The sequence below is a fragment of the Leuresthes tenuis genome, unplaced genomic scaffold (assembly GCF_036924035.1).
Source record: "Leuresthes tenuis unplaced genomic scaffold, fLeuTen1.0.hap1 SCAF_7, whole genome shotgun sequence".
NCBI lineage: Eukaryota > Metazoa > Chordata > Actinopteri > Atheriniformes > Atherinopsidae > Leuresthes > Leuresthes tenuis.
The window spans coordinates 36,390,324-36,417,004 of record NW_027325361.1 but is presented as its reverse complement, the minus strand read 5'-3'; the positions used below and the strand labels follow the sequence as shown (position 1 = coordinate 36,417,004).

The window sequence follows — 26,681 nt, the reverse complement described above, 5'->3', positions numbered from 1 at the left end:
GTGGAATAGATTTTGTGCAAAATTTATGGACACTGTGCTGATGTTAAGTGAAACTACCTTATTCTAGTATCTATTACCAGACTGATCAGACAAATGTGTTGAAAATGACCATTTGTTCAGATTGTGTTATTGCTTAAATGGTAATGCATCCTTATTTCTCCTCAGGGTTCACTATGCTGATCTGAATGTCTCACGACCAGAGGGAGAGATTGGCAAGTACAAGTCAATTCCTCACCACCACAGAGGAGAGGTGCAGTTTCTTGGGAGGTGAAGCTGATTTTTATCTCACATCTATGAAATAGTTTCTATTCTGAAGACAGATGATGACGATTGTTTTCCTTAATTTCAATCATAACTGTTTTCAATCCAATTTTTTTTCTACACACTGCTAATTCACAATAGAAGTCATCTCAGGCACTACTGAGAAAGTTCAATTGGAGTTGATTTTAAAAAGAGTCCAATTTGATGAAATTATCATTTAAATCCAAAGAAATCCAACACAGTTCAGTTCAGTAAAATAATATGTAATAAAATGTAACTTCCTGGTCATGTTACTTTTCTTGGATAAAAAAACTAAAATCAAATCTGAGCAGTCAAAATTATTTTTTTCCTGTTTTGATTTGATCACAAAAATCTGAAAATGGAAAATGGCTGCTTATCCCATTTTTCATTTGGGTTAAGGAGCATTAAATGCCGCATGTACACCGCGTTCCAAATTATGATGCAAATTGTATTTAGGTGTCATAAAGCTTAATTTTTTTTGTTTTCCATTAAACTCATGCACGGTATTGTGTCTCAGGGCTCTTTGGATCACTGAACTCAATCCCAGACGCCTGTGATAATTAGTTTGCCAGGTGAGCCCAGTTAAAGGAAAACTACTGAATGAAGGACGTTCCACAGTCTTACGCAGACCACCCTTTTCAAGCGATAGAGGAAAGGAAAAGGATCTTTCTGCTGCTGAAAAGCGTGAAATAGTCGAATGCCTTGGACAAGGAATGAAACCTTAGATATTTCACTTAAGTGTGATCATCGTACCGTTAAGAGAATTGTGGCTGATTCAGATGACACACGGGTTCGAGCAGATAAAGGCACAATGAGGAAGGTTTCTGCCAGACAAATGCATCAGATTAAGAGAGCAGCTGCTAAGATGCCATAACAAAGCAGCAAACAGGTATTTGAAGCTGCTCTGGGGTCCCGCGAACCTCAAGATTTAGGATCCTCCAGAGGCTTGCAGTTCTGCATAAACCTTCTATTCGGCCACCCCTAACCAATGCTCACAAGCAGAAATGGCTGCAGCGGGCCCAGAATGACACGACTCATTTTCAAACAGTATTGTTCTCTGATGAGTGCCGTGCAACCCTGGATGGTCCAGATGGATGGAGCAGTGGATGGTTGGTGGACGGCCAGTGTGTCCCAACAAGGCTGCGACGTCAGCAAGGAGGTGGCGGAGTCATGTTCTGGGCTGGAATCATGGGGGGAGAGCTGGTCGGCCCCACAGGGTTTCTGAAGGTGTGAAAATGACCTTTGCATCACTGGCTGCTATGGGCATAAGAGGAGAGAAACTCATCCTCCCCTGACCTCAACCCTGTGGAGAACCTTTGGAGCATCCTCAAGCTAAAGGAGTGCAACTATATGAGGGTGGGAGGCAGTTCACATCCAAACAGCAGCTCTGGGAGGGTATTCTGACACCTGTTAAGATGTTATTTTTGAAGAAAATACTGTAATCATTGTTCAACAACATCTGAATTATTCTCTAACGGTTGATGACTTGAATATTAAGCTGACTATCATTTGCATCGACTATTTAGGAAAATCAGAGAAAAATATTATTTGCATAATAATTTTGAACGTGCTGTATCTGTGGATCTGTGAGTTGTGAGTCTCAAAAGTCCATATACACACAAAACCTGATTTTTGCGCAAATGCAATCTGATCCCTGTGTATCAGGACGTGTGCACACCATTTAACAATTTGGATTCACAGTAAGCTTGTCAACCATGAAAATGATCGTATCTGTTTGTAAGATGCTGTTTGTGTAGTTTTTAATGTGTGCATATGTACAATTATTTCACATAGGTCCAAATTGTTTGGTTTGTGTGTCAGTTTGAACACATTTGCAAATACCCAAAGTTACTCACAAACTGTTGTACACATTTGTAATCATTATAGGACAAATTTTACTCACCAACGAAACCAATGAAAAGAAGCTAAAACTGGAGAACTATTATCTCTGTTAGTTCTCATCAGAACTCTGGCTGCAGGGTTTTGGATCAGCTGGAGGCTTTTCAGAGAATATGTGGGGCAGCCCAATAATAAAGAATTAAAGTAGTTCAGTCCTGAAGGAACAAATGTATGGAGCAGTTTCTGTGCATTACTCTGAGACAGGATGTTCCTGATTTTAATGATATAGAGTCTGTTGCATATTCAGTGTTCATTGTACACTTTAAAATCATAATAGCGAACTGAAAATCCATCCATTTTCTATACCAGCTTAATCCAATTGAGGGTCACAGGGGTGCTGGAGCCTATCCCGGATATCATTGGGTGAGAGGCCTCTTAAAAGCTTTCATCCTCATCTTTGATTCTTGCCAACATTTTTGAGTTCTGGAGGAAATGTATTTTTCCGTAATTGGCGGACTCACGCAGTGACAACTGCAACATTTATTACTGTAAGACCATATGTCTTTGATGACCGCATTTTATTAATGTTAATCATTGGTCTTTTCTTGTCCCAGAGAAAGTATTTGATAATTGTATCAATTTGCTTAAACAAATATGTCGACAGGTAGTATCATGAAAACATAATTGGATTGTGGTGCAACGACCATATTCATTTTGAGAATGACATGAATTACATTTTTTTCTAATTTTGAGATAATTTTATTGCCCAGTGCAAGTTACAGTTTATGTTTAATAAGAAAGAGAATAATGGCAAGGGATCCTCTCATGTGCTCTTTTAGACTAGATTAGATTGTAATAGATATGAATTATTAGCTTTATTGTAAAACGTTAAGTACTTACAAAAGAAATACAGCTGGTACCTCACCAAAAGTAAATTACTTAAACAGTAGAAAAACTGTAGTATAAAAATACTTTTTTATTAAGTATGAAAAGAAGCTGTATTGGTATTATACAGATATGGAACAAAGCTATACTGAGCACATACACTGGTATACATGTATAATAAATTGTAATTTAGAGGATTTAATGTGTGTTGGTATATTTAAAGACTGATACAGTTGTATATACATAAATACAAATTTCCTTCTACATAGGCTATGCTGATTTAATACAGTGTAATTGCAATGTCCGAGCTCTGTTGAACCATGTATTCCTTTAACTCTCAGCAGTGATGATTTCATGAGATTCTTCATCAATAAAATTGTTTCTATCAGAGAGAAGATTAATGGAATCCTTCCCATTATTATCACTGATGTATCATCAAGTAGAGCAGCTTTAGAAGTATCTTTCGAACCTGAATTGTATTTAGACAGCTTCTGCCCAGTTGATCTTTCTGAGCTAACAACAGCAATAGTCTCTTCTAAACCATCAACTTGTATGTTAGACCCAATCCCAACCAGACTGTTCAAGGAGGTTTTCCCCTTAATCAGTGTTTCTCAATTCCGGTCCTCATGACCCACTGCCCTGCACGTTTTCAATGTTTCCCTCCACCACCACACCTGATTCAAATGAATGGCTCCTTATCAGGCCACTGCAGAGCTTGATGATGAGCTGATCATTTGAATCAGGTGTGGTGGAGGAGGGAAACATTGAAAACATGCAGGGCAGTGGGTCATGAGGACCGGAATTGAGAAACACTGCCCTTAATTGACACTTCCATATTGGATTTGATCAATCTGTCTTTGTTGACAGGATATGTACCTCAGACTTTTAAGGTTGCTGTAATTAAACCTTTACTTAAAAAACCTACTCTTGATTCAGAAGTGTTGGCTAATTATCGATCTATATCCAATCTCCCTTTTTGTCTAAAGTTCTTGAAAAAATAGTTGCAGCTCAACTTTGTGATCATTTACATAGAAATAATCTGTTTGAAGAGTTTCAGTCAGGATTCAGAGTGCATCATAGCACAGAAACAGCACTGGTGAAAGTTACCAATGATCTCCTCTTAGCCTCTGATAGCGGACTTGTGTCTGTGCTTGTCCTGTTGGATCTCAGTGCTTCATTTGATATAATCGATCACAGCATTCTGTTACAGAGACTTCAACATGTTATTGGGATTAAAGGAACTGCATTAGGCTGGTTTAAGTCATATTTATCTGATAGATTCCAGTTTGTTCTTGGAAATGAAGAATCTTCCTCACACGTTGGAGTAAGTCATGGAGTTCCTCAGGGTTCTGTGCTTGGACCGATTCTTTTTACTTTATACATGCTTCCATTAGGTAACATTATCAGACAGCATGGCATAAATTTCCATTGTTATGCTGATGATACTCAGCTGTACTTATCTATGAAACCAGATGAAACCAATAGGTTGGTCAGACTACAAGCCTGTCTTAAAGACATAAAGACCTGGATGACTCAGAACTGTCTGCTTTTAAATTCAGACAAAACTGAAGTTGTTCTCTTTGGACCAGAGCGCTTCAGGGAGAAATTGTCTAGTTATATAGTTACTCTAGATGGTATTTCCCTGGCTTCTAGTTCTACAGTGAGGAACCTTGGAGTTATTTTTGACCAGAATTTATCATTTGACGCACATATAAAACTGGTTTCTAGGACTGCCTTCTTTCACCTTCGTAATTTTGCTAAAATCAGGAACATCCTGTCTCAGGGTGAGGCAGAGAAACTAGTTCATGCATTTGTTACTTCAAGATTGGACTACTGTAATTCCTTATTATTGGGCTGTCCCACATATTCTCTGAAAAGCCTCCAGCTGATCCAAAATGCTGCAGCCAGAGTTCTGATGAGAGCTAAAAGGAGAGATCATGTTTCTCCAGTTTTAGCTTCTCTTCATTGGCTCCCTGTTAAATTCAGAATAGAATTTAAGATTCTTCTCCTCACATATAAAGCTCTTAATGACCGAGCTCCATCATATCTTAAAGATCTCATTGTAAGATATTTTCCTAACAGAGCACTTCGCTCCCAAACTGCAGGTTTACTTGTTGTTCCCAGAGTTTCTAAAAGTAGAATGGGAGGCAGAGCCTTCAGTTATCAGGCCCCTCTCTTGTGGAATAAGCTGCCAGTAAATGTCCGGGAAGCAGACACCCTTTCCACTTTTAAGATTAGGCTTAAAACTTTCCTTTCTGATAAAGCTTATAGTTAGGGATGGCTCAGGTAATCCTGAAACATCCAATAGTTAAGCTGCTATACGCTTAGACTGCTGGGGGACCTCATCTGTCACACCTTTCCTCACTTTGCTCTCTTTTTCCCCCTGTTTAATTTCTAAAATGATATTATGTACATGTGACATTATTGTGGTTATTAACTTGTGTTTCCCTGTTCCAACAGGTATCCTTTGAATGGTGTTATGGTGTTTTTCCCCCCTCTTTTCCCTCTTTTCTGTCTTCTCAAACCCCCGCTGGTCGAGGCAGATGGCCACCCTTCCTGGTTCTGGTTCTGCCAGAGGTTTCTTCCTGGTTCTGGTTCTGCCAGAGGTTTCTTCCTGAGTCTGGTTCTGCCAGAGGTTTCTTCCTGGTTCTGGTTCTGCCAGAGGTTTCTTCCTGGTTCTGGTTCTGCCAGAGGTTTCTTCCTGTTAAAGGGAGTCGTTCCTTTCCACAGTCCCTCAGGCTCAGGACGGGAGATTGGACTGAAGACAAGTTTTGGTACAATCTGTTGGTTTCCTTAGCTAGGATATTATTTTTTGAATTGGCTCTATATGAATTAATTGGATTATGAATTACAATGAATTGAATTCCAATTGGCTTGAATTGGACTATATTACTTAAGTGCCTTGAGATGACAATTGTTGTAATCTGGCGCTATATAAATAAAATTGAATTGAATTGAATGTTCATATGGATAAAGTGGCTGGATGGGAAACTTTTTTGCGTTTTGTAGAAAACTGCTTCTCAGTCTGGTGCAACTGCAAAGGTTTTGACATCACCTCCCTAAGGGTAGTTATTTGAATAGTTTATTCTTAGGATGTCAAATGTCATGCTAATGTCAATGTTATGCTAAGTGCACCCCCATGAAACATTGTTTGTGATGGATGTCGTCATTGTGGGACAGCTGGGTGCCAGTAATGTGCTGGGCAGTTTACACTACACATTGAAGGCTCACAAAAACAAAGTATGAGCAACAAAGCAGTTTACTTTTTTTTTTTTTAAAAGATTTTTTCAGCTCTAGTGGCCTTTATTGGAAATTTGCTTGACAGGAAATGGTATGCAGAGAGCGAGAGAGAGGAAGGACATGCAGCAAAGTGACTCAAACTGGGAACAGTTGGAGCTTAAAGGGCCCAGCATAGTTGCTGCGATGGCTCGAGCGAGCGGTGTTAATGATGTCACAGTGACATGCCTATTATATATAGTCGATGCACCAGTAGCTGCTACGTGAATGTTACCGCTAACTACAACGACGTAAGTGGAGAAGAAAACAATGCTCCCTTCAAGAGCAGGAGGAGTAGCACTGTCATGAATGATCAGCATTCTCACCTCTGCTTACATAACAGCTGATGAGCCAACAGAAGCTGAAATTTCAATAGGTGTGTTATCACCGTAATAGTGGAACTTAGAATATTGTTATGGGACTTTTAAGTGTGTTGCCTTTTCTTTGGTTGCTTGTTATGAAATAGTGTGCTTCAATGGACACTCTTTCAGGATGCAGTAATAATAATTACACATCAGTTTGCTGTTTTACTTGCTTATGCTGTTTCAGTGCAGTGTCGTACAGGTGCCTGTACAGACACACTTCCTCGCTGAGCCCGTTTTCCAATTGGTCCGTCCGGTTTGTCGTTCTCTGCACGCGCCAAGTTACAAATTTTGACTGGTGCACAACTACGCACCACTTTTTCATAGCATCATACATTTTGACTTCACGCGCTGTAAGTGATGCGTCAACTATAAAACAAGCTTAAGCCTCTGTATATGGGATGTCTGCTCAATCCATTGAGCTAACCGGTGCCCCTAAAGAGCAGTACTCAAACCACACTTAAATACAGTGGGCCAGTATCAATAGACCACGAATAAAAGTTCACCAGAATCCCTGCTGAACGTTTTTTAGTTTCCTCAAAAAGAACAGTTTTGTTGCTCTTTCTAGATAAGAAATGATGCATCCGTGGACCAAGGAAGATCCTCCTTTATACTGTATATAACCTTTATACTGTATGACAACATGATTAACCACCACACCATCGTATAATTCAATTAAATTCAATTCAGTTTTATTTATATAGCGCCAAATTACAACAATTGTCATCTCAAGGCACTTAAGTAATATAGTCCAATTCAAGCCAATTGGAATTCAATTCATTGTAATTATAATCCAATGAAATCCAATTAATTAATTCAAAATAATTCAATTCATTCATATAGAGCCAATTCAAAAACAATCTCCTAGCTAAGGAAACCAACAGATTGCACCGAAACTTGTCTTCAGTCCAACGACTCCCTTGTAACAGGAAGAAACCTCTGACAAAACCAGACTCAGGAAGGGTGGCCATCCGCCTCGACCAGCTGGGGTTTGAGAAGACAGAAAAGAGGGGGAAAAAAAGTTAATAATCACAATAATGTCACATGTACATAATATCATTTGTTAGTTCTCATCAGAACTCTGGCTGCAGCATTTTGGATCAGCTGGAGGCTTTTCAGAGAATATGTGGGACAGCCCAATAATAAGGAATTACAGTGGTCCAATCTTGAAGTAACAAATGCATGAACTAGTTTCTCTGCATCACTCTGAGACAGGATGTTCCTGATTTTAACAATATTACGAAGGTGAAAGAAGACAGTCCTAGAAACCAGTTTTATATGTGCGTCAAATGATAAATTCTGGTCAAAAATAACTCCAAGGTTCCTCACTGTAGAACTGGAAGCCAAGGAAATACCATCTAGAGTAACTATATGTTAGAAAAATTCTCTCAAAATTAGGCTCAGAGTCGCTGGATACGATTAACACAAAACATTTATTTCTTGCAAGAAAGAGACAAGTCCGCACAAATCCACACAACCTGTCGGGAAGATCGCTCAGAGTTGTCTCCCGACAAAATGGTGCTCCAGCTATTTATGTTGTTTATGCTTGCTGATCACACAATGTTATGAGAAAAGGCGCTTTTCTCACCATTCATTATTATGGGAAGGAACATTCAATGTTATGGGAAAAGGTGCTTCTCTCCCCATTCCTTGTTATGGGAAGGAACATAAAAGGTGCTTCTCACCAGTTAATATTATGGGAAAGACTAGTACCAGAGTCAAAACACTTTTGCTCGAATCATAGAAGAGGAAAAGATGGAGGGACTCTTCTGTCATAGTATAACTATATAATTTTTCCAACACTATATAACTAGACTATTTCTCCCTGAAGCGCTCAGGTCCAAAGAGAACAACTTCAGTTTTGTCTGAATTTAGAAGCAGACAGTTCTGAGTCATCCAGGTCTTTATGTCTTTAAGACAGGCTTGTAGTCTGACCAACCTGTTGGTTTCATCTGGTTTCATAGATAAGTATAGCTGAGTATCATCAGCATAACACTGGAAATTTATGCCATGCTGTCTGATAATGTTACCTAATGGAAGCATGTATAAAGTGAAAAGAATCGGACCAAGCACAGAACCCTGAGGAACTCCATGACTTACTCCGATGTGTGAGGAAGATTCCTCATTTACAAGAACAAACTGGAATCTATCAGATAAATATGACTTAAACCAGCCTAATGCAGTTCCTTTAAATCCCAATAACATGTTCAAGTCTCTGTAACAGAATGCTGTGATCAATCGTATCAAATGCAGCACTGAGATCCAACAGGACAAGCACAGAAACAAGTCCGCTATCAGAGGCTAAGAGGAGATCATTGGTAACTTTCACCAGTGCTGTTTCTGTGCTATGATGCACTCTGAATCCTGACTGAAACTCTTCAAACAGATTATTTCTATGTAAATGATCACAAAGTTGAACTGCAACTATTTTTTCAAGAACTTTAGACAAAAAAGGGAGATTGGATATAGGTCGATAATTAGCCAACACTTCTGAATCAAGAGTAGGTTTTTTAAGTAAAGGTTTAATTACAGCAACCTTAAAAGTCTGAGGTACATATCCTATCAACAAAGACCGATTGATCAAATCCAATATGGAAGTGTCAATTAAGGGGAAAACCTCCTTGAACAGTCTGGTTGGGATTGGGTCTAACATACAAGTTGATGGTTTAGAAGAGACTATTGCTGTTGTTAGCTCAGAGAGATCAACTGGGCAGAAGCCGTCTAAATGCAAATCAGGTCCTAAAGATACTTCTAAAGCTGCTGTACGTTCAATGAGGTCTGTGATTTTCTTGGTGTTCAGTTCCAGTTAGTTCTATCTGCCAAGTCATTAACTTCCTCCCTGTAGACAGACACACTGTTAGATGTTCTGCCCAACGCTGTTCTATTGTCTGTAAACCTGATATTAGCATTACTGTCGCAGCTTTGCAGTCAATAGCGAACAGAGAATAGATGAGGGGGCTGAGGACAGAACTCTGTGGTACCCCATTCATTTTAGTTAATCAAAGACATCAGGTCCCTAGTGAAGAGGAGATTGGATTTAATATATTTTCAATCTGTTTTCTGCTTCCTGGTTTGAATTGTGCTCATTTTCACCTGGACTATATTAACTAAATGAAATGTTAATGTTGTTGGCAACAAAGTCTGCTAGTTCTCTGGCTTCTTTGTCGAAGATGATGCCTAATTCTCTCTGTTGTTTCATCCATTGTATCTATTACTGTATCCATTACTGTTACTGTTGGCCCCATTTCAGAAGTTTTTGGAGGACTGCTCATCTGTCCATCTCTGTTGAAATAACCCAAATTCCTTATTCTGAGTGATCTGAGAGCAACAAAGATGGGTGCCTCCGTGCAAGAATAAAGTGGTTCTAAGCTGGCGTCCATCTTGCATACTGATTTTTCTCTTCAGCAAGTAAAAGCCAGTGGTGTTCCTGCTTTCATATTGCCTCATATAGCATTTTTTGGATCTCATCGCATCATCTGCCATGGTGTTCCCATCATGGCAAAAATGTTTTGTTATCCAGTTGTTGATTAATGGTCTATTATTGTAGAGAAAAATGCGCTTGTCATGAAATGTTTTCAGGCTGGAAACCAAAGATGTGAAGTGCAATTTGGGCAGTTTCGAATGGGATGAGAACAATGAATGTCAATGTGCCATCAAAGTGAGTCCGAAACACCTAGTTTCATGATTCATACCCTTGTCAGATTACTTGTTAGATAACTACACAGAGAAGATGTGTTTAAAGAACGTGTCCACTTTCAATGTGTTACTTAAAAAAGAATGTTATTGTATTCATAATTTCTTTACTTTGTCCATCCATTGCAATCTGACACAAACAAATGCAACGATGGCGGTATTGTTGCAGAGTAGGGGCATGGCTGGGGGACTGCATAAATAGTGACATAAGAATTTTATTTATAGGTACAAACTGCTGAGGTACTCCAAAGAGCGGCAACACTTGGATGGCCTCAACAACCTCCGTTACAGTCCTCACATCTCCCTCAGCAGCCTCTACAAGAACATCTCGGTCGACCTGTATCCTGAGCTCGCTCCTATCACAGACTACTGAACGGCTAACCTTCCTGGACTCTCCAAGCTCACCCACCTCGCCTCCAGCCTCCAGCCTCGCCTCCTGGCAAAGCTGTGGAGGAGAGGAGGGAGACGCACATTGGTAGGGAAGTGCACAATGTAATGCTGCCAAGAAATCTTACTGTGGCAAAAAAAAATCCATATGGGGGGGCAATAAGTCCTTAAAAGTGAACTGTTGATTGTGTGTCAGTAAATCTGTCTGTGCGTGCGTGCGTGCCTGATGTGTTGCTGCATGTCTTTTCGCTCATTCTAGCGTAACTACTACAAGTGGACATGAGTCTTGGTTTCAGTTGGGGTAGCAGCAGCATCTCAACACTGATGTTTACTGCAAAGCCTTAATGTGGCAGAAGCACAGCTCTGCTCAGATCTGCACTGCTTCACTTCTGATCTATCACCGTCACCTTAAAAGCCAACAAACGACTTCTTCATTTCTATTCTAAATTGTTTCTACATATCACGGTCATGGTCACAGTATTCCTTTAAAAGGTGACATTGTATTTATTTTTTTCTGGTTCAGGACAGAGTGTGTAAAAGCACTCCTGTTCATTGTTTGCTGTTTATTTTGCTGCACTGTTGCTGAATCCACATTAACATGTATGTAAATATCAGCTTTTTAACGCTCAAACACAGATCACAGATATGTAAATATAGGCCTTTCAGTGATCGGTGATCCTCCCGTGGGTTTGAATTTTACTTTGGCAGCTACATTTGATTTAAGAACTTAATAAGAGTGACTAGTGTCTTCCCTAGTAGGAAGATCTTCTGACAATATGTTTGCCTCAGAAAAGCATCCAAATTTAAAGTTTTGCTATTATTTTTTGCATGCCTTAATTGATCAAGTTTACCTTATTTTGTTCCTTTAAGAAATGGATGATATCATCAGCTGGAGATGTGTATATTTTAATGTTGTTTTTTTTTCTGAGGTGCACTGTGTGAAAAAAGTAGAGCTGCTCCTCAGTACCAGAGTGACTGCGTCATCCTACATGATTTTGTTTAAGGAACAGAGTTGGCCTTTTTAAGCGTGTCCACACAAACATGCTTTAGTGCCAGTTCATGGTCTCTTGCCAGTGTGTGTTTTTGTGTCAGAGCCGGTGCATTCTTTATAAAAAAAAAGGTTATGATTTATTTAAATGTGTTTTAGTGCGGACCCATTGTTCCGTTCCATGCACTGAAGCATGGAGATTTTTGTTGGATGCTGTGTGTCTGGACTGTGGTTTCTTTCTCAGTCTTGATAGGCAGTGAGAGGAGCCAGGATGAGAGAACGTGCGTGTCTGCTCCCTACAACGGACACTATCGCAGTTCTTGAGTGGCTATGCTGTGAAAACTTTAATTTCCTAAAGCTTTGAGCACTTGAAAGATGGATAGAAACATGTTGAGAGAATTTCTGTCCAGATGTTCACTACTATGATTCTGCTCTGTGTCTAGGTTTTGAAATTGACCATAAATTCTGTGTTTAGACACTTTCTTTTCTTTCTGAGATGTTGAAAAAGAACTCGGGCCATTTTTTTACTTGGAAGTTCTTGGCTTGATACATTAAGCCCCTTCTTAAACTGGACAAATATAAAATGTTTACATCTGTTCTTCATTGATACGAGGGGAAGGATACAATCATCAATCAGTCCCACGTTAAATCACTCTACAGTATTTGTGGCACATACTGTCTTCTGCTACAATAGCCAGTGTTCTAAGTGTATGAAATAATGGATAAGATGAAGTGATTGCACCAAGTCCAGCTGTTTGGCTCATTTTTATGGTCCAGACTAAAGTTAGAAACAAAAGATTTCTCTGAAAACTGTGCTTGTCAGAAATTGTGGTTCACCACAGCCTTCAGGTTAGAAATACTTTGCTTTTGTATAGTAGTGTGTAAAAAACACCCTTCATCTTTTTTTATACTCTGATCTGATCTGAGCAGAGCATCCAGAATTTAGGTTGGCAGATGTGATGTTTAAATTGAGGTCCACCGACAACCTTTTTTACTTTGATCTGGAAATTTCACATTGACTCAATTTGTGATATCCAGGAAAACTTTCATCAGATCACCCTGTTAACAGAAAATCAAAATCAGTCCAGGGGTATGTGTATTGATAAAATGAATGATCCATACCCACTTTATCCTGTTAAGGTGGCAGGAGGGGTGGAGCCTGTCCCAGCCCCCATTAGGCGAGAGGCAGGTACAACCTGGACAGGTCACCAGTCCATCACAGGACAAACTGATACAAATTAGCACATTCACTCCTGTCGTCTGTTGAGCATCACCAGCAAATCTAACATACATGTTTTTGGGTGGTTGCAGATTCTAAACAGGAACTCCTTTGGTGTCAGGGGACAGTGTAGACTGCCACCTCAACCATGCTGCCCTCGTTGTCATGTATTTCAATGTTAACATAAAGTTCTGATAGGCATTGCTTAATATGAAAACCCCTAGCCAAAAATATTCTTGCTTTTAATTACATATTTACATACTTATGATGGTTCTGTAGTGTATCCCGTTTGTGGTATTGGTTGTGTATGTTCTCCAAACACCACATGTATGCATGATGCAATATGCAGGTAAAGGCAGTGAAAGGGTCACGTGTGACCGGATGTTCAATGTCCTGCATTTAGGGCCGTAAATACCAACTGTGGTACCACAGCTGTCTCTTTTTATACCCAATCTTATTGTTAACATTAACATTGAGTTAAGACCAAGAAGTCAATTCATATTGTTTGGGGAAGTTCATTTGTGTAATTTTTTATGTTAATTATCAGTTAATTGATTCTTTGGCACTTCATTTTCAACACTTGTCTGGTTGTTGTAAATTTGGGAATTACAATGTTCCCTGGAAAGGCAGTTTTTATTCCAAATTGTGGTTTTGTTTGGTAAGTTTGTTGTTACCTACTCCTTGGTCACTATTTTCATGCTTTACATCCTACTAATCAACTTTTTTTTTTTTTTACATATATGGTCCAGGTCCTCTTCGTTGTCCTGTTGTGGAATCCTGTGGAATTACAGACGGCAAATTAAACCAGCCTGTCTCTAAGCTACTAATTTCCACATTTACAGTACAAACTAGCTAATCAGTACAAGGTGTGAAGCACACAGTTCAACCATACAAAAACAGTGTGAATTAACATTACTGTTTAAGTGCAGTGTAGTTTTGTAGTATGAGATCAGATGTAGTATCAGTAAATGCTATCAGTGTGGGAGTTAAAACAATATGTTGAGAAATAAAAAAAACCACAAGGTTTATTTATTATGCATTTCTTTTTTGTAGTACACGGTCCTTATCTGGGGCTGCACGGCGGTGTGTTGGTCAGCATCGTGGCCTCACAGCAGAGGGTTCCAGGTTCAACTCCCAGCTGGTTCTTTCTGTGTGGAGTCTGCATGTTCTCCCCGTGTATGCGTGGGTTCTCTCTGGGTTCTCCAGCTTCCTCCCACTGTCCAAAAACATGCATGTTAGGTTAACTGGTGCCTCTGAGTGTGAGGGTGTGTGTGGTTGTTTGTCTCTGTGTGGCCCTGTGATGGACTGGTGACCTGTCCAGGGTGACCCCACCTCTCATCCGATGACCGCTGGGATAGGCTCCAGCCCCCCCGCAACCCAACTGATGGATTAAGCGGATATAGAAGATGGATGGATGGGTCCTCATCTGTAGTTAGGTTCCCTCTTGACATGGAACTCTAAATAGAAAGAACAGAAGAAATAATTGAGATCTCTAGAGCATCCATAAAGTATCCCATACAGGGATTATAAAAATAGTTACTAAGAAATAATCTGTGAGCAGGAAAAACCAAAAACAGGGAAATGGAAGCGGTTCATGTTTTTGATTGTATATTTAACATAGTAGTTGACAAAACTGTCAACTAATAGATTAACGAAGTTAATTCAATATAATCTTTATCATCAATGATTGCAATTTTAAGCATGATGCTAAGCATTTTCTAAACCATACTCTCAAATTTGAAAGTATTTTTGAAAGTATCACATTTCTAGACATTGATCACAACATTAAAACCTCGGACAGGTAAAGTAACCCGGTCTCTTGTTATGATGCAATGTTCTGCTGGGAGAACCTGCATCATGGCATTTACATATGATATTGACACTTCCTACCTACCTAAACATCTTTGCAGACCGATCAGACTCCCCTTTGACAATTTATTTTAGATCATTACAATAATGCTTTATTAATCCCTGGATCCCAGTATTAATTATTATTAATGATATGCTATCGTTATAGATGGGTAACAAAATAGAATATAAATCAGCTGACAAACATGTACGAAGTTGAAGTGTAGCAGAGAGGAAGGTGTGGTAACAATCTCCAGAGGTCACGATCAGTGGGTTGGGGTGGTTTTTTTTGTAGCTTGGCAATGATGATGAGTGACTCATGATGATGTCACACGCAGCGTCAGCAAGTTACTCAGGTGAACTCTCTCAGCAGACAACATGGACAGAAACTCACAGCCAGCAGTTCAACATCTGGGCTGCAGAGACGCTCCTTCTCAGTGACATGTCCAGGATTCCACCATCTGTTGTTAACCAGCTCTGTGATCCTCCTCCTTTACTGTTAGCGCTCTGTCTGCAGTCTCTGTCTGCCCGGATAGTCTTAAAGCTGAGCAGAGAGCTGTTAGAGTTGTTCCTGCAGCCAGGTCCAGGATTCCACCATCTGTTGTTAACCAGCTCTGTAATCCTCCTCCTTTACTGTTAGTGCTCTGTCTGCAGTCTCTGTCTGCCCGGATAGTCTTAAAGCTGAGCAGAGAGCTGTTAGAGTTGTTCCTGCAGCCAGGTCCAGGATTCCACCATCTGTTGTTAACCAGCTCTGTGATCCTTCTCCTTTACTATTAGCGCTCTGTCTGCAGTCTCTGTCTGCCCGGATAGTCTTAAAGCTGAGCAGAGAGCTGTTAGAGTTGTTCCTGCAGCCAGGTCCAGGATTCCACCATCTGTTGTTAACCAGCTCTGTGATCCTCCTCCTTTACTGTTAGCGCTCTGTCTGCAGTCTCTGTCTGCCCGGATAGTCTTAAAGCTGAGCAGAGAGCTGTTAGAGTTGTTCCTGCAGCCAGGTCCAGGATTCCACCATCTGTTGTTAACCAGCTCTGTGATCCTTCTCCTTTACTATTAGCACTCTGTCTGCAGTCTCTGTCTGCCCGGATAGTCTTAAAGCTGAGCAGAGAGCTGTTAGAGCTGTTCCTGCAGCCAGGTCCAGGATTCCACCACCTGTTGTTAACCAGCTCTGTGATCCTTCTCCTTTACTATTAGCGCTCTGTCTGCAGTCTCTGTCTGCCCGGATAGTCTTAAAGCTGAGCAGAGAGCTGTTAGAGTTGTTCCTGCAGCCAGGTCCAGGATTCCACCGTCTGTTGTTAACCAGCTCTGTGATCCTCCTCCTTTACTGTTAGCGCTCTGTCTGCAGTCTCTGTCTGCCCGGATAGTCTTAAAGCTGAGCAGAGAGCTGTTAGAGTTGTTCCTGCAGCCAGGTCCAGGATTCCACCATCTGTTGTTAACCAGCTCTGTGATCCTTCTCCTTTACTATTAGCACTCTGTCTGCAGTCTCTGTCTGCCCGGATAGTCTTAAAGCTGAGCAGAGAGCTGTTAGAGCTGTTCCTGCAGCCAGGTCCAGGATTCCACCACCTGTTGTTAACCAGCTCTGTGATCCTTCTCCTTTACTATTAGCGCTCTGTCTGCAGTCTATGTCTGCCCGGATAGTCTTAAAGCTGAGCAGAGAGCTGTTAGAGTTGTTCCTGGAGCCAGGTCTCTGTGAAAAATTTATCATATATATATCATATATACAGTAAATAAAATGTATTTATATAGAGACAGATTTATTTATATATATACATTCCTGTTGTGTCCTCATCAGTGGTCAAAGCCTGTCTGTTATCTGCCAAAGATCTCACACTTCCCATGATCAAGGGGAGAAATGGTTTAAACTTCTTGTCTCCATTTTCTTCCGGCTCTGCATCCTCAATGTCTTTTAAACATTGAATCTTGATTTTGGATCTTATTCTAGGTATTACATGGGATTTGGAAAGCTCAGTTAGGTCCTTCAACAGGTTAACAGCTTTCCTGTTGTCATGGTTATGCATCGCAACAGATGTGAAAAATGATCAGAATTACCAGCAGAAGTCCTTCCAGCAGCACAGCATCCAAACCGGCTCAGAAAAATGTTTCAGAAATCTGTATATTCACCAAAAAAAAGCTCAGTAGAAAATCTCAAGAAGATGCAAAGAAGGACAGTATGTCCTACTGTGTCTTTCTCAGTGTGAGCTACAGCAGCAGGCCGCCTGCCTCTCGTGCAGCACCATTCTGGACTCCTCTACTGTAGCAGCCCCAAGGAATGTCACAAGGAGTCTGAGGTGTTCAGCTGACCTCCAAACACCCCAGATACCAATTTTACAGGATCTTATGACATCTGTGAGAACCAAGTCCAGTCCACAAAGAGCCCACCCCACAACTCACAGGGCCCAAATGTCCCGGTAGCAGACCCTCCAGGGCGTCCTGCAATGTTTTGTTCACCTCCTGACTGGTCAGAGCTGTTTTGGTGGCATGCATAGAAAATATTCAGTTGTAAGTGGGTGGTTATATTGTTATGGCTGATTGGTGCGTGATGCAGTACTGTGACTGACTGGGTATGCTACCATGTCTCACTGTGTGATGGTTACTCAGACTCCATTAAATCCATCTTGTGTCACACAGTCAACTTTGCTATCACACACTGTGTAGGGTTATACTCTATACTCTGATCACTTCACACTTTTCTGTTAATATGTTCTTGAAAGTGTGTTTAGTGGTGAATAGATTGTAATTTTTAGTTAATTCAAGCAAGCTCTGGAGATGTGACTCTAACCCCCAAGAGTTAATGTGCACCAAAGCATGTTTGTTAAGTTTGATATTGACATACACTTGAAAGTCACATATTCACATTTAGGAATTGAATGATGAGTTATTGCTGACAATATTTGGAAAGACAAGATCAGCAAAAATATGGCTCAGGTTTGAAATGGCCAGAAAAATATTTGTCATATATTTTCTGTACTTTATGCATGAATGCATTAAATATTGAGCTATGATAAGAACCCCTACACAGATGCTGCATGGACTTGCAGTCCCAAACACCAATACATACAGCATGGTTAAAGTAGATGCTATAAGAAAAGCTGACCTGTGTGCAATCTCCAAGCCTTAACACCTGATCTGTGGATCAGATAGGAAGGAGAGCAGAGTCACTAATTGGTAATATTCATCCTCTTTGAGCTGTGGACTCAGGCTTTGAACAGTTTATTTAGCAGTTGATTGCACATGAGCAGCAGACAGTCCTGTTTATAGCTGACTGTTGAAGTGTTCCAAGTGTCATCAAAAGTTTAATTTGTGACATTCCAAAAGACTGGAAAGTAATGATTATGTTTTATTGTGCCACAAGTTTCTTGACTTTGCTTCATTTAGAGAGCAGCATCAAACTCAATTTGTGTAACTCTGTGTGTCCCTGTGGCAGGGTTGTTGGCACATCCGGCTCATTTCCATCTTCTTAGAAAGTAGTTTGCATGGCCAGAGCCAGACACCAAGTGTTAAACTAGGAAATAATTTATGTGCATTTGAAATTATTTTCATTGTTGACTCTTAATTGTTCATTCAGTTTGTCCAAGATGTCACTAAGTCTAAATAGAAACATTTTCAGAATTCTAAAAGTATTTCTGGATGTTCAGCTGGAATTCTTTTTGCAGTGTCTGTGCCTCAAGTTCTTTTTCTAGCTTTTAAATACACTCTGAAGTGAAGCTAATAAAAAGACCATTTTATTATTCTAAGGCTTTTCCCTTTCCTGTTATATATCTGTGTTTTGGTATATAAAAGGTCCTTAAAGTCACAAAGCCAAAGGTTATGCCAAAGGATTCGCAGTCTACTGCAAAAATAGTGCTCCTCAACTGCCTGATAAGCATTGCTGGCAGTCCAGGCTGTACTTTTGTTACATACAGTTGCATACTGCCCACTTAGTGGCAAGTTTGGCTCCTTAAGCAAAGCTACATAGGATAAAGGCTGGGATGAGCTTTGGTACTTGTACTGAGTTGAAAACATGCTGGTCTTTCCTTTCCCCACATAGTACCTCAAAAGGGAGATAATATGAAGAATCAGTGACAGCAATACATTTTTACCACTGTTGCTCTGCGGTACAATCCGAAACTTTCAGTGGGTTTCCCCAGCAGGCTTGGCTGGGCCTTTCAGCAGAAGGGAGACAGAAGCTGAAACGGAGTTGTTGTTTTTAACTGAGGATGAAGAGATGCTTCTGTTTTTTTTTTTACTCAGTTGGATCCTGAGAACAAAAATCTATTAATGTAAATCAGCATCATATGGCAGTTTTCTATATTTTCATATACATGATGCCTTTTTAAAAAAAATACTAATATCTTCCTGTGGGTTGTTAAACGAGCACCTCGCCAACATGCACTGATATGTGCAGACTGTGCACCTTTACGGCAGGTCAGAGGCAGCTGAAATTCAATTGGATTTGATATGAAACCACGTCAAACAAACTGTCGGGGGGACCCTAACGTTTAAAAGTGGGGCTATGTGAAGTATTTAAGAGCAGTCAGAGCGCTCACAGTTTGGAGAATCTAGGAAGAATTCTTACAGTGAGCTATGCTGGCTGTTGCTAGGAAGAAAAGAGAAAACTAAACTTTTAGTTTGAGTGACCACTACATTCAGTTAGTATTGTGCCATTTTCCAAACCGAACAACATCTGTGTTTCTCCCTGTTTCTGCATGCACAGTGGCGGCCCAACACGTCCTGCTGAAGATTAGCTGGGTTTGTCCAGAGCTGTGGCATATTTGTCGGATAGCTCACTGCTGGCCATGACTTTTGCTGAGATGAAAATATGTTATGAGTTTGTGCTTTTTCCAGACTTTTCTCTCAGTTTTATTGTCTTGTTGTAGGTCTTTTGGAAGTAGACCTGCAGAATTGTCAGTCACAGCTGATCAACAGCACAGTGTACTGACCAGCCAGCATACATGCAACGACACCAAACAACTTGAACCTTCTATGGTAGAGAAGAAAGAGACAAAATAAACAACTGCCTGATAGAAAAGGGATGTTGTGAAAAAATCCATATCTATATTAGAACTGACCTGAACTGCTATGAAGATAAGTTCATCGGGAATCCTCCGTGCTTCTGGCACGGTCTTCTGCAGCCACTGCATACAAACCTCTAAATAATATTGAAATATCTTAGCTCATAACTCATCCCCTTCTTAGAACTTCTGTATGGCCCCATTTAAAACAAATGAGCTCATTTACTCTACGTTTTCATGTGTGTTCATGCGTTGGAGCAGTTTCTGACCAGCATGGATGTGTTATGTGTTCATGTTGGTAGTTTGACACAATCAGCTGTGTCCAAATATTTTTACATCATCGGGTCTCAAATGCTTTTCTCTTTAATTGTCCATGTGCACCAGCCACTTGCAGAAGGCCCATACAACAAAAGTGAGTACACCCACTGTGTATTTATCATTTGAATATTAAAGAATAAAAAATGTGATGTCTACCTTATTTGATGAATAGCATGGTCATTACTTACAAGCCAAATTACCAAAAATTGTCACAAAAACAGGCCCCTCGGATGAAATTCAGTACACCTTTTATCACTGAGATTGCAGGAGTGTCAGATTTCTGAAACTGTATTAGATCATGTTTCTGAATTGCCACCATCACAAACACAAATCAGTAGAGGCGCTGATGGTATGTGTTGGTAAGTATTACCATGGCATAGAAACGGAGCAATGACAGTAGTTTACAGAGGCAGGCAGGTTGTGCACACTCACAGACTTTGAGGCACAATCCTGCGAAGTGTGTGAGAGCTCAAGGTCATCAGGGCGATGTCAGACATCACAATGCTGTTAGGAGCCCTTTCTGTCCTTGACTTTGCTGCTTTGTCCATAGTTCAGTACAAAATTGGTGACGTCAAGAAATATGTATGCTTGAACATTTATGTGCAAGTGACTGCTGACTGTTGATATGAGGTTCTTTGTATTTTCATCCAAACATCTATACAGGCTTGATTTTGTTCATGATTCACTTTTATCTACATGGGTTTCCCTTACTTCTGGTAGTTTGCTCAAATGTATCATGTATAAATGTGTCTAACAGAGTGATTCACAGATGCCAAATAAAATAATACCTGCAGTTCAAATGTGAAGTACATTCTAAAGTTGGCTTTCTTTTTTCTTTTCTTTTAACAACTGGTGGATGTATTGTTTCAAAATATATGCTAGCATGATGGTGTGTGGGTCACTCTGTGCTGACACTTCCCTCACAAACACACATAAGCTCTGCAGCTGTGAGGATTTAGAGACGAGGCCTTAGAGTGGAGATTGGGTTGGGCCAGGGTGTGTTCCAGTCATATGTTCCAGCCGCATGTCAGAGATGGAAAGTTTCCTGTACATTTTGTTCACAGGCTACACTAGCAATTTTCTTAGAAATATGACTTGAAAACAATGAATTATGTGGTATTTTGATCTTAAAACCATCTTAACATAATGTTCACAGAAAAAGGTTGGAAAGTATATATTTTTTTATTATTATTTTTATATTTTTCACATTATGATTATGGGTTTATAACCATGGTTGTGCCCATCTTCCCACCTGGTTCCAAACATAAACATTGGAACAAACAAAAAAGAATAAATAATTTGAATTCTAATCAGTTTTATAAATGTATTCATATCCACCTCTAGGTTGGGTACATTTGATAGTATCCCGTCAAGCTGAAAGAAAAGTCCAGCAGAACGAAGACGAGGAACAAAAGAATGGACTCATCAACAGCTAACAAAACACAAGGCAGCTTTCCTAGCAGAGTTCAACACAGTATTGTCTCGAAAAAATAAAAAGATCATAGATTTTTCTTTTTTTTTTTTCCCCCCTTGTCCTGTTCAGCATTATGGCAGCAGAATTGTAGTCTGAATACCTTTGATGCCAAACAGATTTGCTTTGCCAAGGGAAGTTTTATAAATGTAAAGCTCCCCTTGATGCCCATTTATTTATTTCTGTTTACAATATATGACATGTAATAGAACTGAACTGGACCGGGGGACAAGGAAAGAAGAAGAGGAAAGAAGAGGAAACAGAACAAAAATAGAAACAAAAACCAGACAACCAGCTGCTACACCTGTAAAAAAACATAACAGACAACAATCCATGGCCTCTGAGGGGAATCCAGCCTTAGCGCCACCAGGAGCACCTGAAAGCAGACAAGCAGAGAAAAAAACAAACACACAAACAAACAAAAACAAGCACAAGAAGCGGCAATCACATACAACACAGCTGTGGATATAGATGACCTGAGACGACATGATAATACATCAACTGCTTAGCGTGCATGCTACTGGACTAATGAATGTGTGTGTGTGTGTGTGTGTGAGAACATGCAACACCCATGGCACAGGATCTACATGGTAACCGTGCTTAGTTATGAGTGTATAAGCGTACAGGGCCACAATCCACAGCCCCCCCCCCCAAGCAATCAGAAGCAGGCAGAGAGGGCCACAAGACCCAGGCCACCAGCAGCCCCCACAGAGCACAGAACCCAGGAAGCCCACCGCAGGGACAACCACGCATCCACCCAGAAGACTGCAGAGGAAGCCCCCGGACAGAGCCCCCATAAGCATAGGGCAGAGGCCCTCCGGGAGCCAGGGGCAACAGCCCACCGACCCCGCCAGGCCCCAGCCGCCCAGACATGGGCCGTGCACTGGACCCGGGCCCCAGGAGCCCGAGCACCCCCAAACCCCCCCGGCAGAGGCCCCACCCAATACCCAGGAGGGCCAAGTGCCCCAGACAGCCACACAGTGGGTCAGCGCCTGCCCCAGCGCCCCTGGCCAAGTGCCCTGGGAGTCAAGACGTGCCCACAGGTGGGTGAAGTCGCGAGCAGCGGGGAGAGGCAACGCCGCCCCCCCATCGGGAGAAGCACAGGCAGGCCAGGCGACAGGAAGTCCCAGATCCAGGCCCAATCATTACCACACACACTTTCACGTCCCATACATCCACACATCCACAAAATCATAGATTTTTCTAATATACACATATTTACTATTTTAACATATTTAATTTTACCTATGAGCAGTTCCTATATATAATAAATTTATCTGATAAACGTACAAATACATCATAATCACTCAGTTCCAAAATTAAATTATTGGGGCATATATGCCATATATTACATTTTATAATCGTATTTATTTCTTCGTTTTAAAATATGTTACAACGCATTTAATAATATATTCACAAATATGAGTTATCCGCTCATTTTCTAAACCCACTTAATTGAATTCAGGGTCGCAGGGGTTCTAGAGCCTATCCCAGCTGTCGTAGGGCAAGTGGTGAGATAGACCCCGGACACGAGTCCATCACAGGGCCACACAGCCATGCTATGTACGCTCACACTCATTAGGGTGAATTTAGAGTCACCAATTAACATTACGTGCAAGTTTTTGGGTGGTGGGAGGAAGCCATGCATACGGGAGAACATGCAAACTCTACACAGAAAGGCCCCCGTTGGGCTTAGAACCAGAAACCCTCTTACTGTGAGGTGGCGGTGCTAACCACCACACCACCGTGCAGCCCTTTTTATTAATTAGATATATATATATATATTCATTGTAAATATGTATCTTGATCTATATATTTTATAGTAAATAAATATGTATTCATATTTACAAAATATATTTGAAAAGTTCATGTGAACACATGATAAACCTAATGATATCCCAAAATATGCAGTTTGGTGTAGACATATGTGAACATAGAAATATGTGAAATAAGTGTTCGTACATCTGCAATATATTTATTCAGAATAAATGTACATACATGTTTGTAGGTGATCAACAAAAAATTTCTGCTATGAAGAATTTGTAAGTGTTTGTGAATAATGCTCTGGAACTATATGACAAGAAAAGCATACAGAATCATAGACCGTTTAAGTTTGCATTTATTTAAGCTGAAAATGAACATATAGTTTTTGCACATAATGATATGAAACTTCATTTTAAAAAAAAAGTCACTGTTGATAAAACCGTGCAGGACTGTGTTGATCTTGGATCAGGAAGCTCACAACATTTGGAACGACACTTTCACAGTCCAGCGTCCTGCATCTGTGTCCTGCACCTGTTTCCTGCCTCCTGCGTCCTGCATCTGTGTCCTGCACCTGTTTCCTGCCTCCTGAGTCCTGCATCTGTGTCCTGCACCCGTTTCCTGCCTCCTGCACCTGTTTCCTGCCTCCTGCGTCCTGCATCTGTGTCCTGCCTCCTGCGTCCTGCATCTGTGTCCTGCACCCGTTTCCTGCCTCCTGCACCTGTTTCCTGCCTCCTGCGTCCTGCATCTGTGTCCTTTGATCTGCATCTGTGTCCTGCACCTGTTTCCTGCTTCCTGCATCTGTGTCCTGCACCTGTTTCCTGCCTCCTGCGTCCTGCATCTGTGTCCTGCACCTGTGTCCTGCCTCCTGCGTCCTGCATCTGTGTCCTGCACCTGTTTCCTGCCTCCTGCGTCCTGCATCTGTGTCCTGCACCCGTTTCCTGCCTCCTGCACCTGTTTCCTGCCTCCTGCATCTGTGTCCTGCACCTGTTTCCTGCCTCCTGCGTCCTGCATCTGTGTCCTGCACCCGTTTCCTGCCTCCTGCACCTGTTTCCTGCCTCCTGCGTCCTGCATCTGTGTCCTGCACCTGTTTCCTGCTTCCTGCGTCCTGCATCTGTGTCCTGCACCTGTTTCCTGCCTCCTGCATCTGTGTCCTGCCCCTGTGTCCTGCACCTGTTTCCTGCCTCCTGCGTCCTGCATCTGTGTCCTGCACCTGTTTCCTGCCTCCTGCGTCCTGCATCTGTGTCCTGCACCTGTGTCCTGCCTCCTGCGTCCTGCATCTGTGTCCTTTGATCTGCATCTGTGTCCTGCACCTGTTTCCTGCCTCCTGCCTCCTGCATCTGTGTCCTGCACCTGTTTCCTGCCTCCTGCATCTGTGTCCTGCCCCTGTGTCCTGCACCTGTTTCCTGCCTCCTGCGTCCTGCATCTGTGTCCTGCCCCTGTGTCCTGCACCTGTTTCCTGCCTCCTGCGTCCTGCATCTGTGTCCTGCACCTGTTTCCTGCCTCCTGCGTCCTGCATCTGTGTCCTTTGATCTGCATCTGTTTCCTGCACCTGTTTCCTGCCTCCTGCGTCCTGCATCTGTGTCCTGCACCTGTTTCCTGCCTCCTGCCTCCTGCATCTGTGTCCTGCACCTGTGTCCTGCACTGGTTTCCTGCCTCCTGCGTCCTGCATCTGTGTCCTGCCCCTGTGTCCTGCACCTGTTTCCTGCCTCCTGCCTCCTGCATCTGTGTCCTGCACCTGTGTCCTGCACTGGTTTCCTGCCTCCTGCACCTGTTTCCTGCCTCCTGCGTCCTGCATCTGTGTCCTTTGATCTGCATCTGTGTCCTGCACCTGTTTCCTGCTTCCTGCGTCCTGCATCTGTGTCCTGCATCTGTTTCCTGCCTCCTGCATCTGTGTCCTGCCCCTGTGTCCTGCACCTGTGTCCTGCCTCCTGCGTCCTGCATCTGTGTCCTTTGATCTGCATCTGTGTCCTGCACCTGTTTCCTGCCTCCTGCCTCCTGCATCTGTGTCCTGCACCTGTTTCCTGCCTCCTGCATCTGTGTCCTGCCCCTGTGTCCTGCACCTGTTTCCTGCCTCCTGCGTCCTGCATCTGTGTCCTGCCCCTGTGTCCTGCACCTGTTTCCTGCCTCCTGCGTCCTGCATCTGTGTCCTGCACCTGTTTCCTGCCTCCTGCGTCCTGCATCTGTGTCCTTTGATCTGCATCTGTTTCCTGCACCTGTTTCCTGCCTCCTGCGTCCTGCATCTGTGTCCTGCACCTGTTTCCTGCCTCCTGCCTCCTGCATCTGTGTCCTGCACCTGTGTCCTGCACTGGTTTCCTGCCTCCTGCGTCCTGCATCTGTGTCCTGCCCCTGTGTCCTGCACCTGTTTCCTGCCTCCTGCCTCCTGCATCTGTGTCCTGCACCTGTGTCCTGCACTGGTTTCCTGCCTCCTGCACCTGTTTCCTGCCTCCTGCGTCCTGCATCTGTGTCCTTTGATCTGCATCTGTGTCCTGCACCTGTTTCCTGCTTCCTGCGTCCTGCATCTGTGTCCTGCACCTGTTTCCTGCTTCCTGCGTCCTGCATCTGTGTCCTGCACCTGTTTCCTGCCTCCTGCATCTGTGTCCTGCCCCTGTGTCCTGCACCTGTTTCCTGCCTCCTGCGTCCTGCATCTGTGTCCTGCACCTGTTTCCTGCCTCCTGCGTCCTGCATCTGTGTCCTGCACCTGTGTCCTGCCTCCTGCGTCCTGCATCTGTGTCCTTTGATCTGCATCTGTGTCCTGCACCTGTTTCCTGCCTCCTGCCTCCTGCATCTGTGACCTGCACCTGTTTCCTGCCTCCTGCATCTGTGTCCTTCCCCTGTGTCCTGCACCTGTTTCCTGCCTCCTGCGTCCTGCATCTGTGTCCTGCCCCTGTGTCCTGCACCTGTTTCCTGCCTCCTGCATCTGTGTCCTTTGATCTGCATCTGTTTCCTGCACCTGTTTCCTGCCTCCTGCGTCCTGCATCTGTGTCCTGCACCTGTTTCCTGCCTCCTGCCTCCTGCATCTGTGTCCTGCACCTGTGTCCTGCACTGGTTTCCTGCCTCCTGCGTCCTGCATCTGTGTCCTGCCCCTGTGTCCTGCACCTGTTTCCTGCCTCCTGCATCTGTGTCCTGCACCTGTGTCCTGCACTGGTTTCCTGCCTCCTGCTTCCTGCATCTGTGTCCTGCCCCTGTGTCCTGCACCTGTTTCCTGCCTCCTGCGTCCTGCATCTGTGTCCTGCACCTGTTTCCTGCCTCCTGCGTCCTGCATCTGTGTCCTGCACCTGTTTCTTGCCTCCTGCGTCCTGCATCTGTGTCCTTTGATCTGCATCTGTGTCCTTTGATCTGCATCTGTGTCCTGCACCTGTTTCCT

At 42.4% G+C, this 26,681-nt stretch overlaps 2 protein-coding genes across 4 annotated transcripts in view; one reads left to right on the top strand and one right to left on the bottom strand.

Annotated features, from left to right (window-relative positions):
• The window catches only part of b4galt6 (UDP-Gal:betaGlcNAc beta 1,4- galactosyltransferase, polypeptide 6), a 68,868-nt gene extending 52,997 nt beyond the window's left edge, over positions 1-15,871 (top strand). The window contains exons 7-8 of one of the 3 annotated variants that reach the window (XM_072390263.1): positions 166-267; positions 10,563-15,871. In XM_072390263.1, the coding sequence (XP_072246364.1) occupies positions 166-267; positions 10,563-10,710 (250 nt within the window). In that variant the 3' untranslated portion in view covers positions 10,711-15,871. Of the gene's footprint in view, positions 1-165; positions 268-799; positions 3,320-10,562 lie in introns of those variants that run through there. The other 2 variants (XM_072390261.1, XM_072390262.1) reach the window with 2 other exon arrangements.
• cpt2 (carnitine palmitoyltransferase 2) overlaps positions 1-26,681 on the bottom strand; it is a 397,454-nt gene that overhangs the window by 112,909 nt on the left and 257,864 nt on the right. The window lies entirely within an intron of this gene.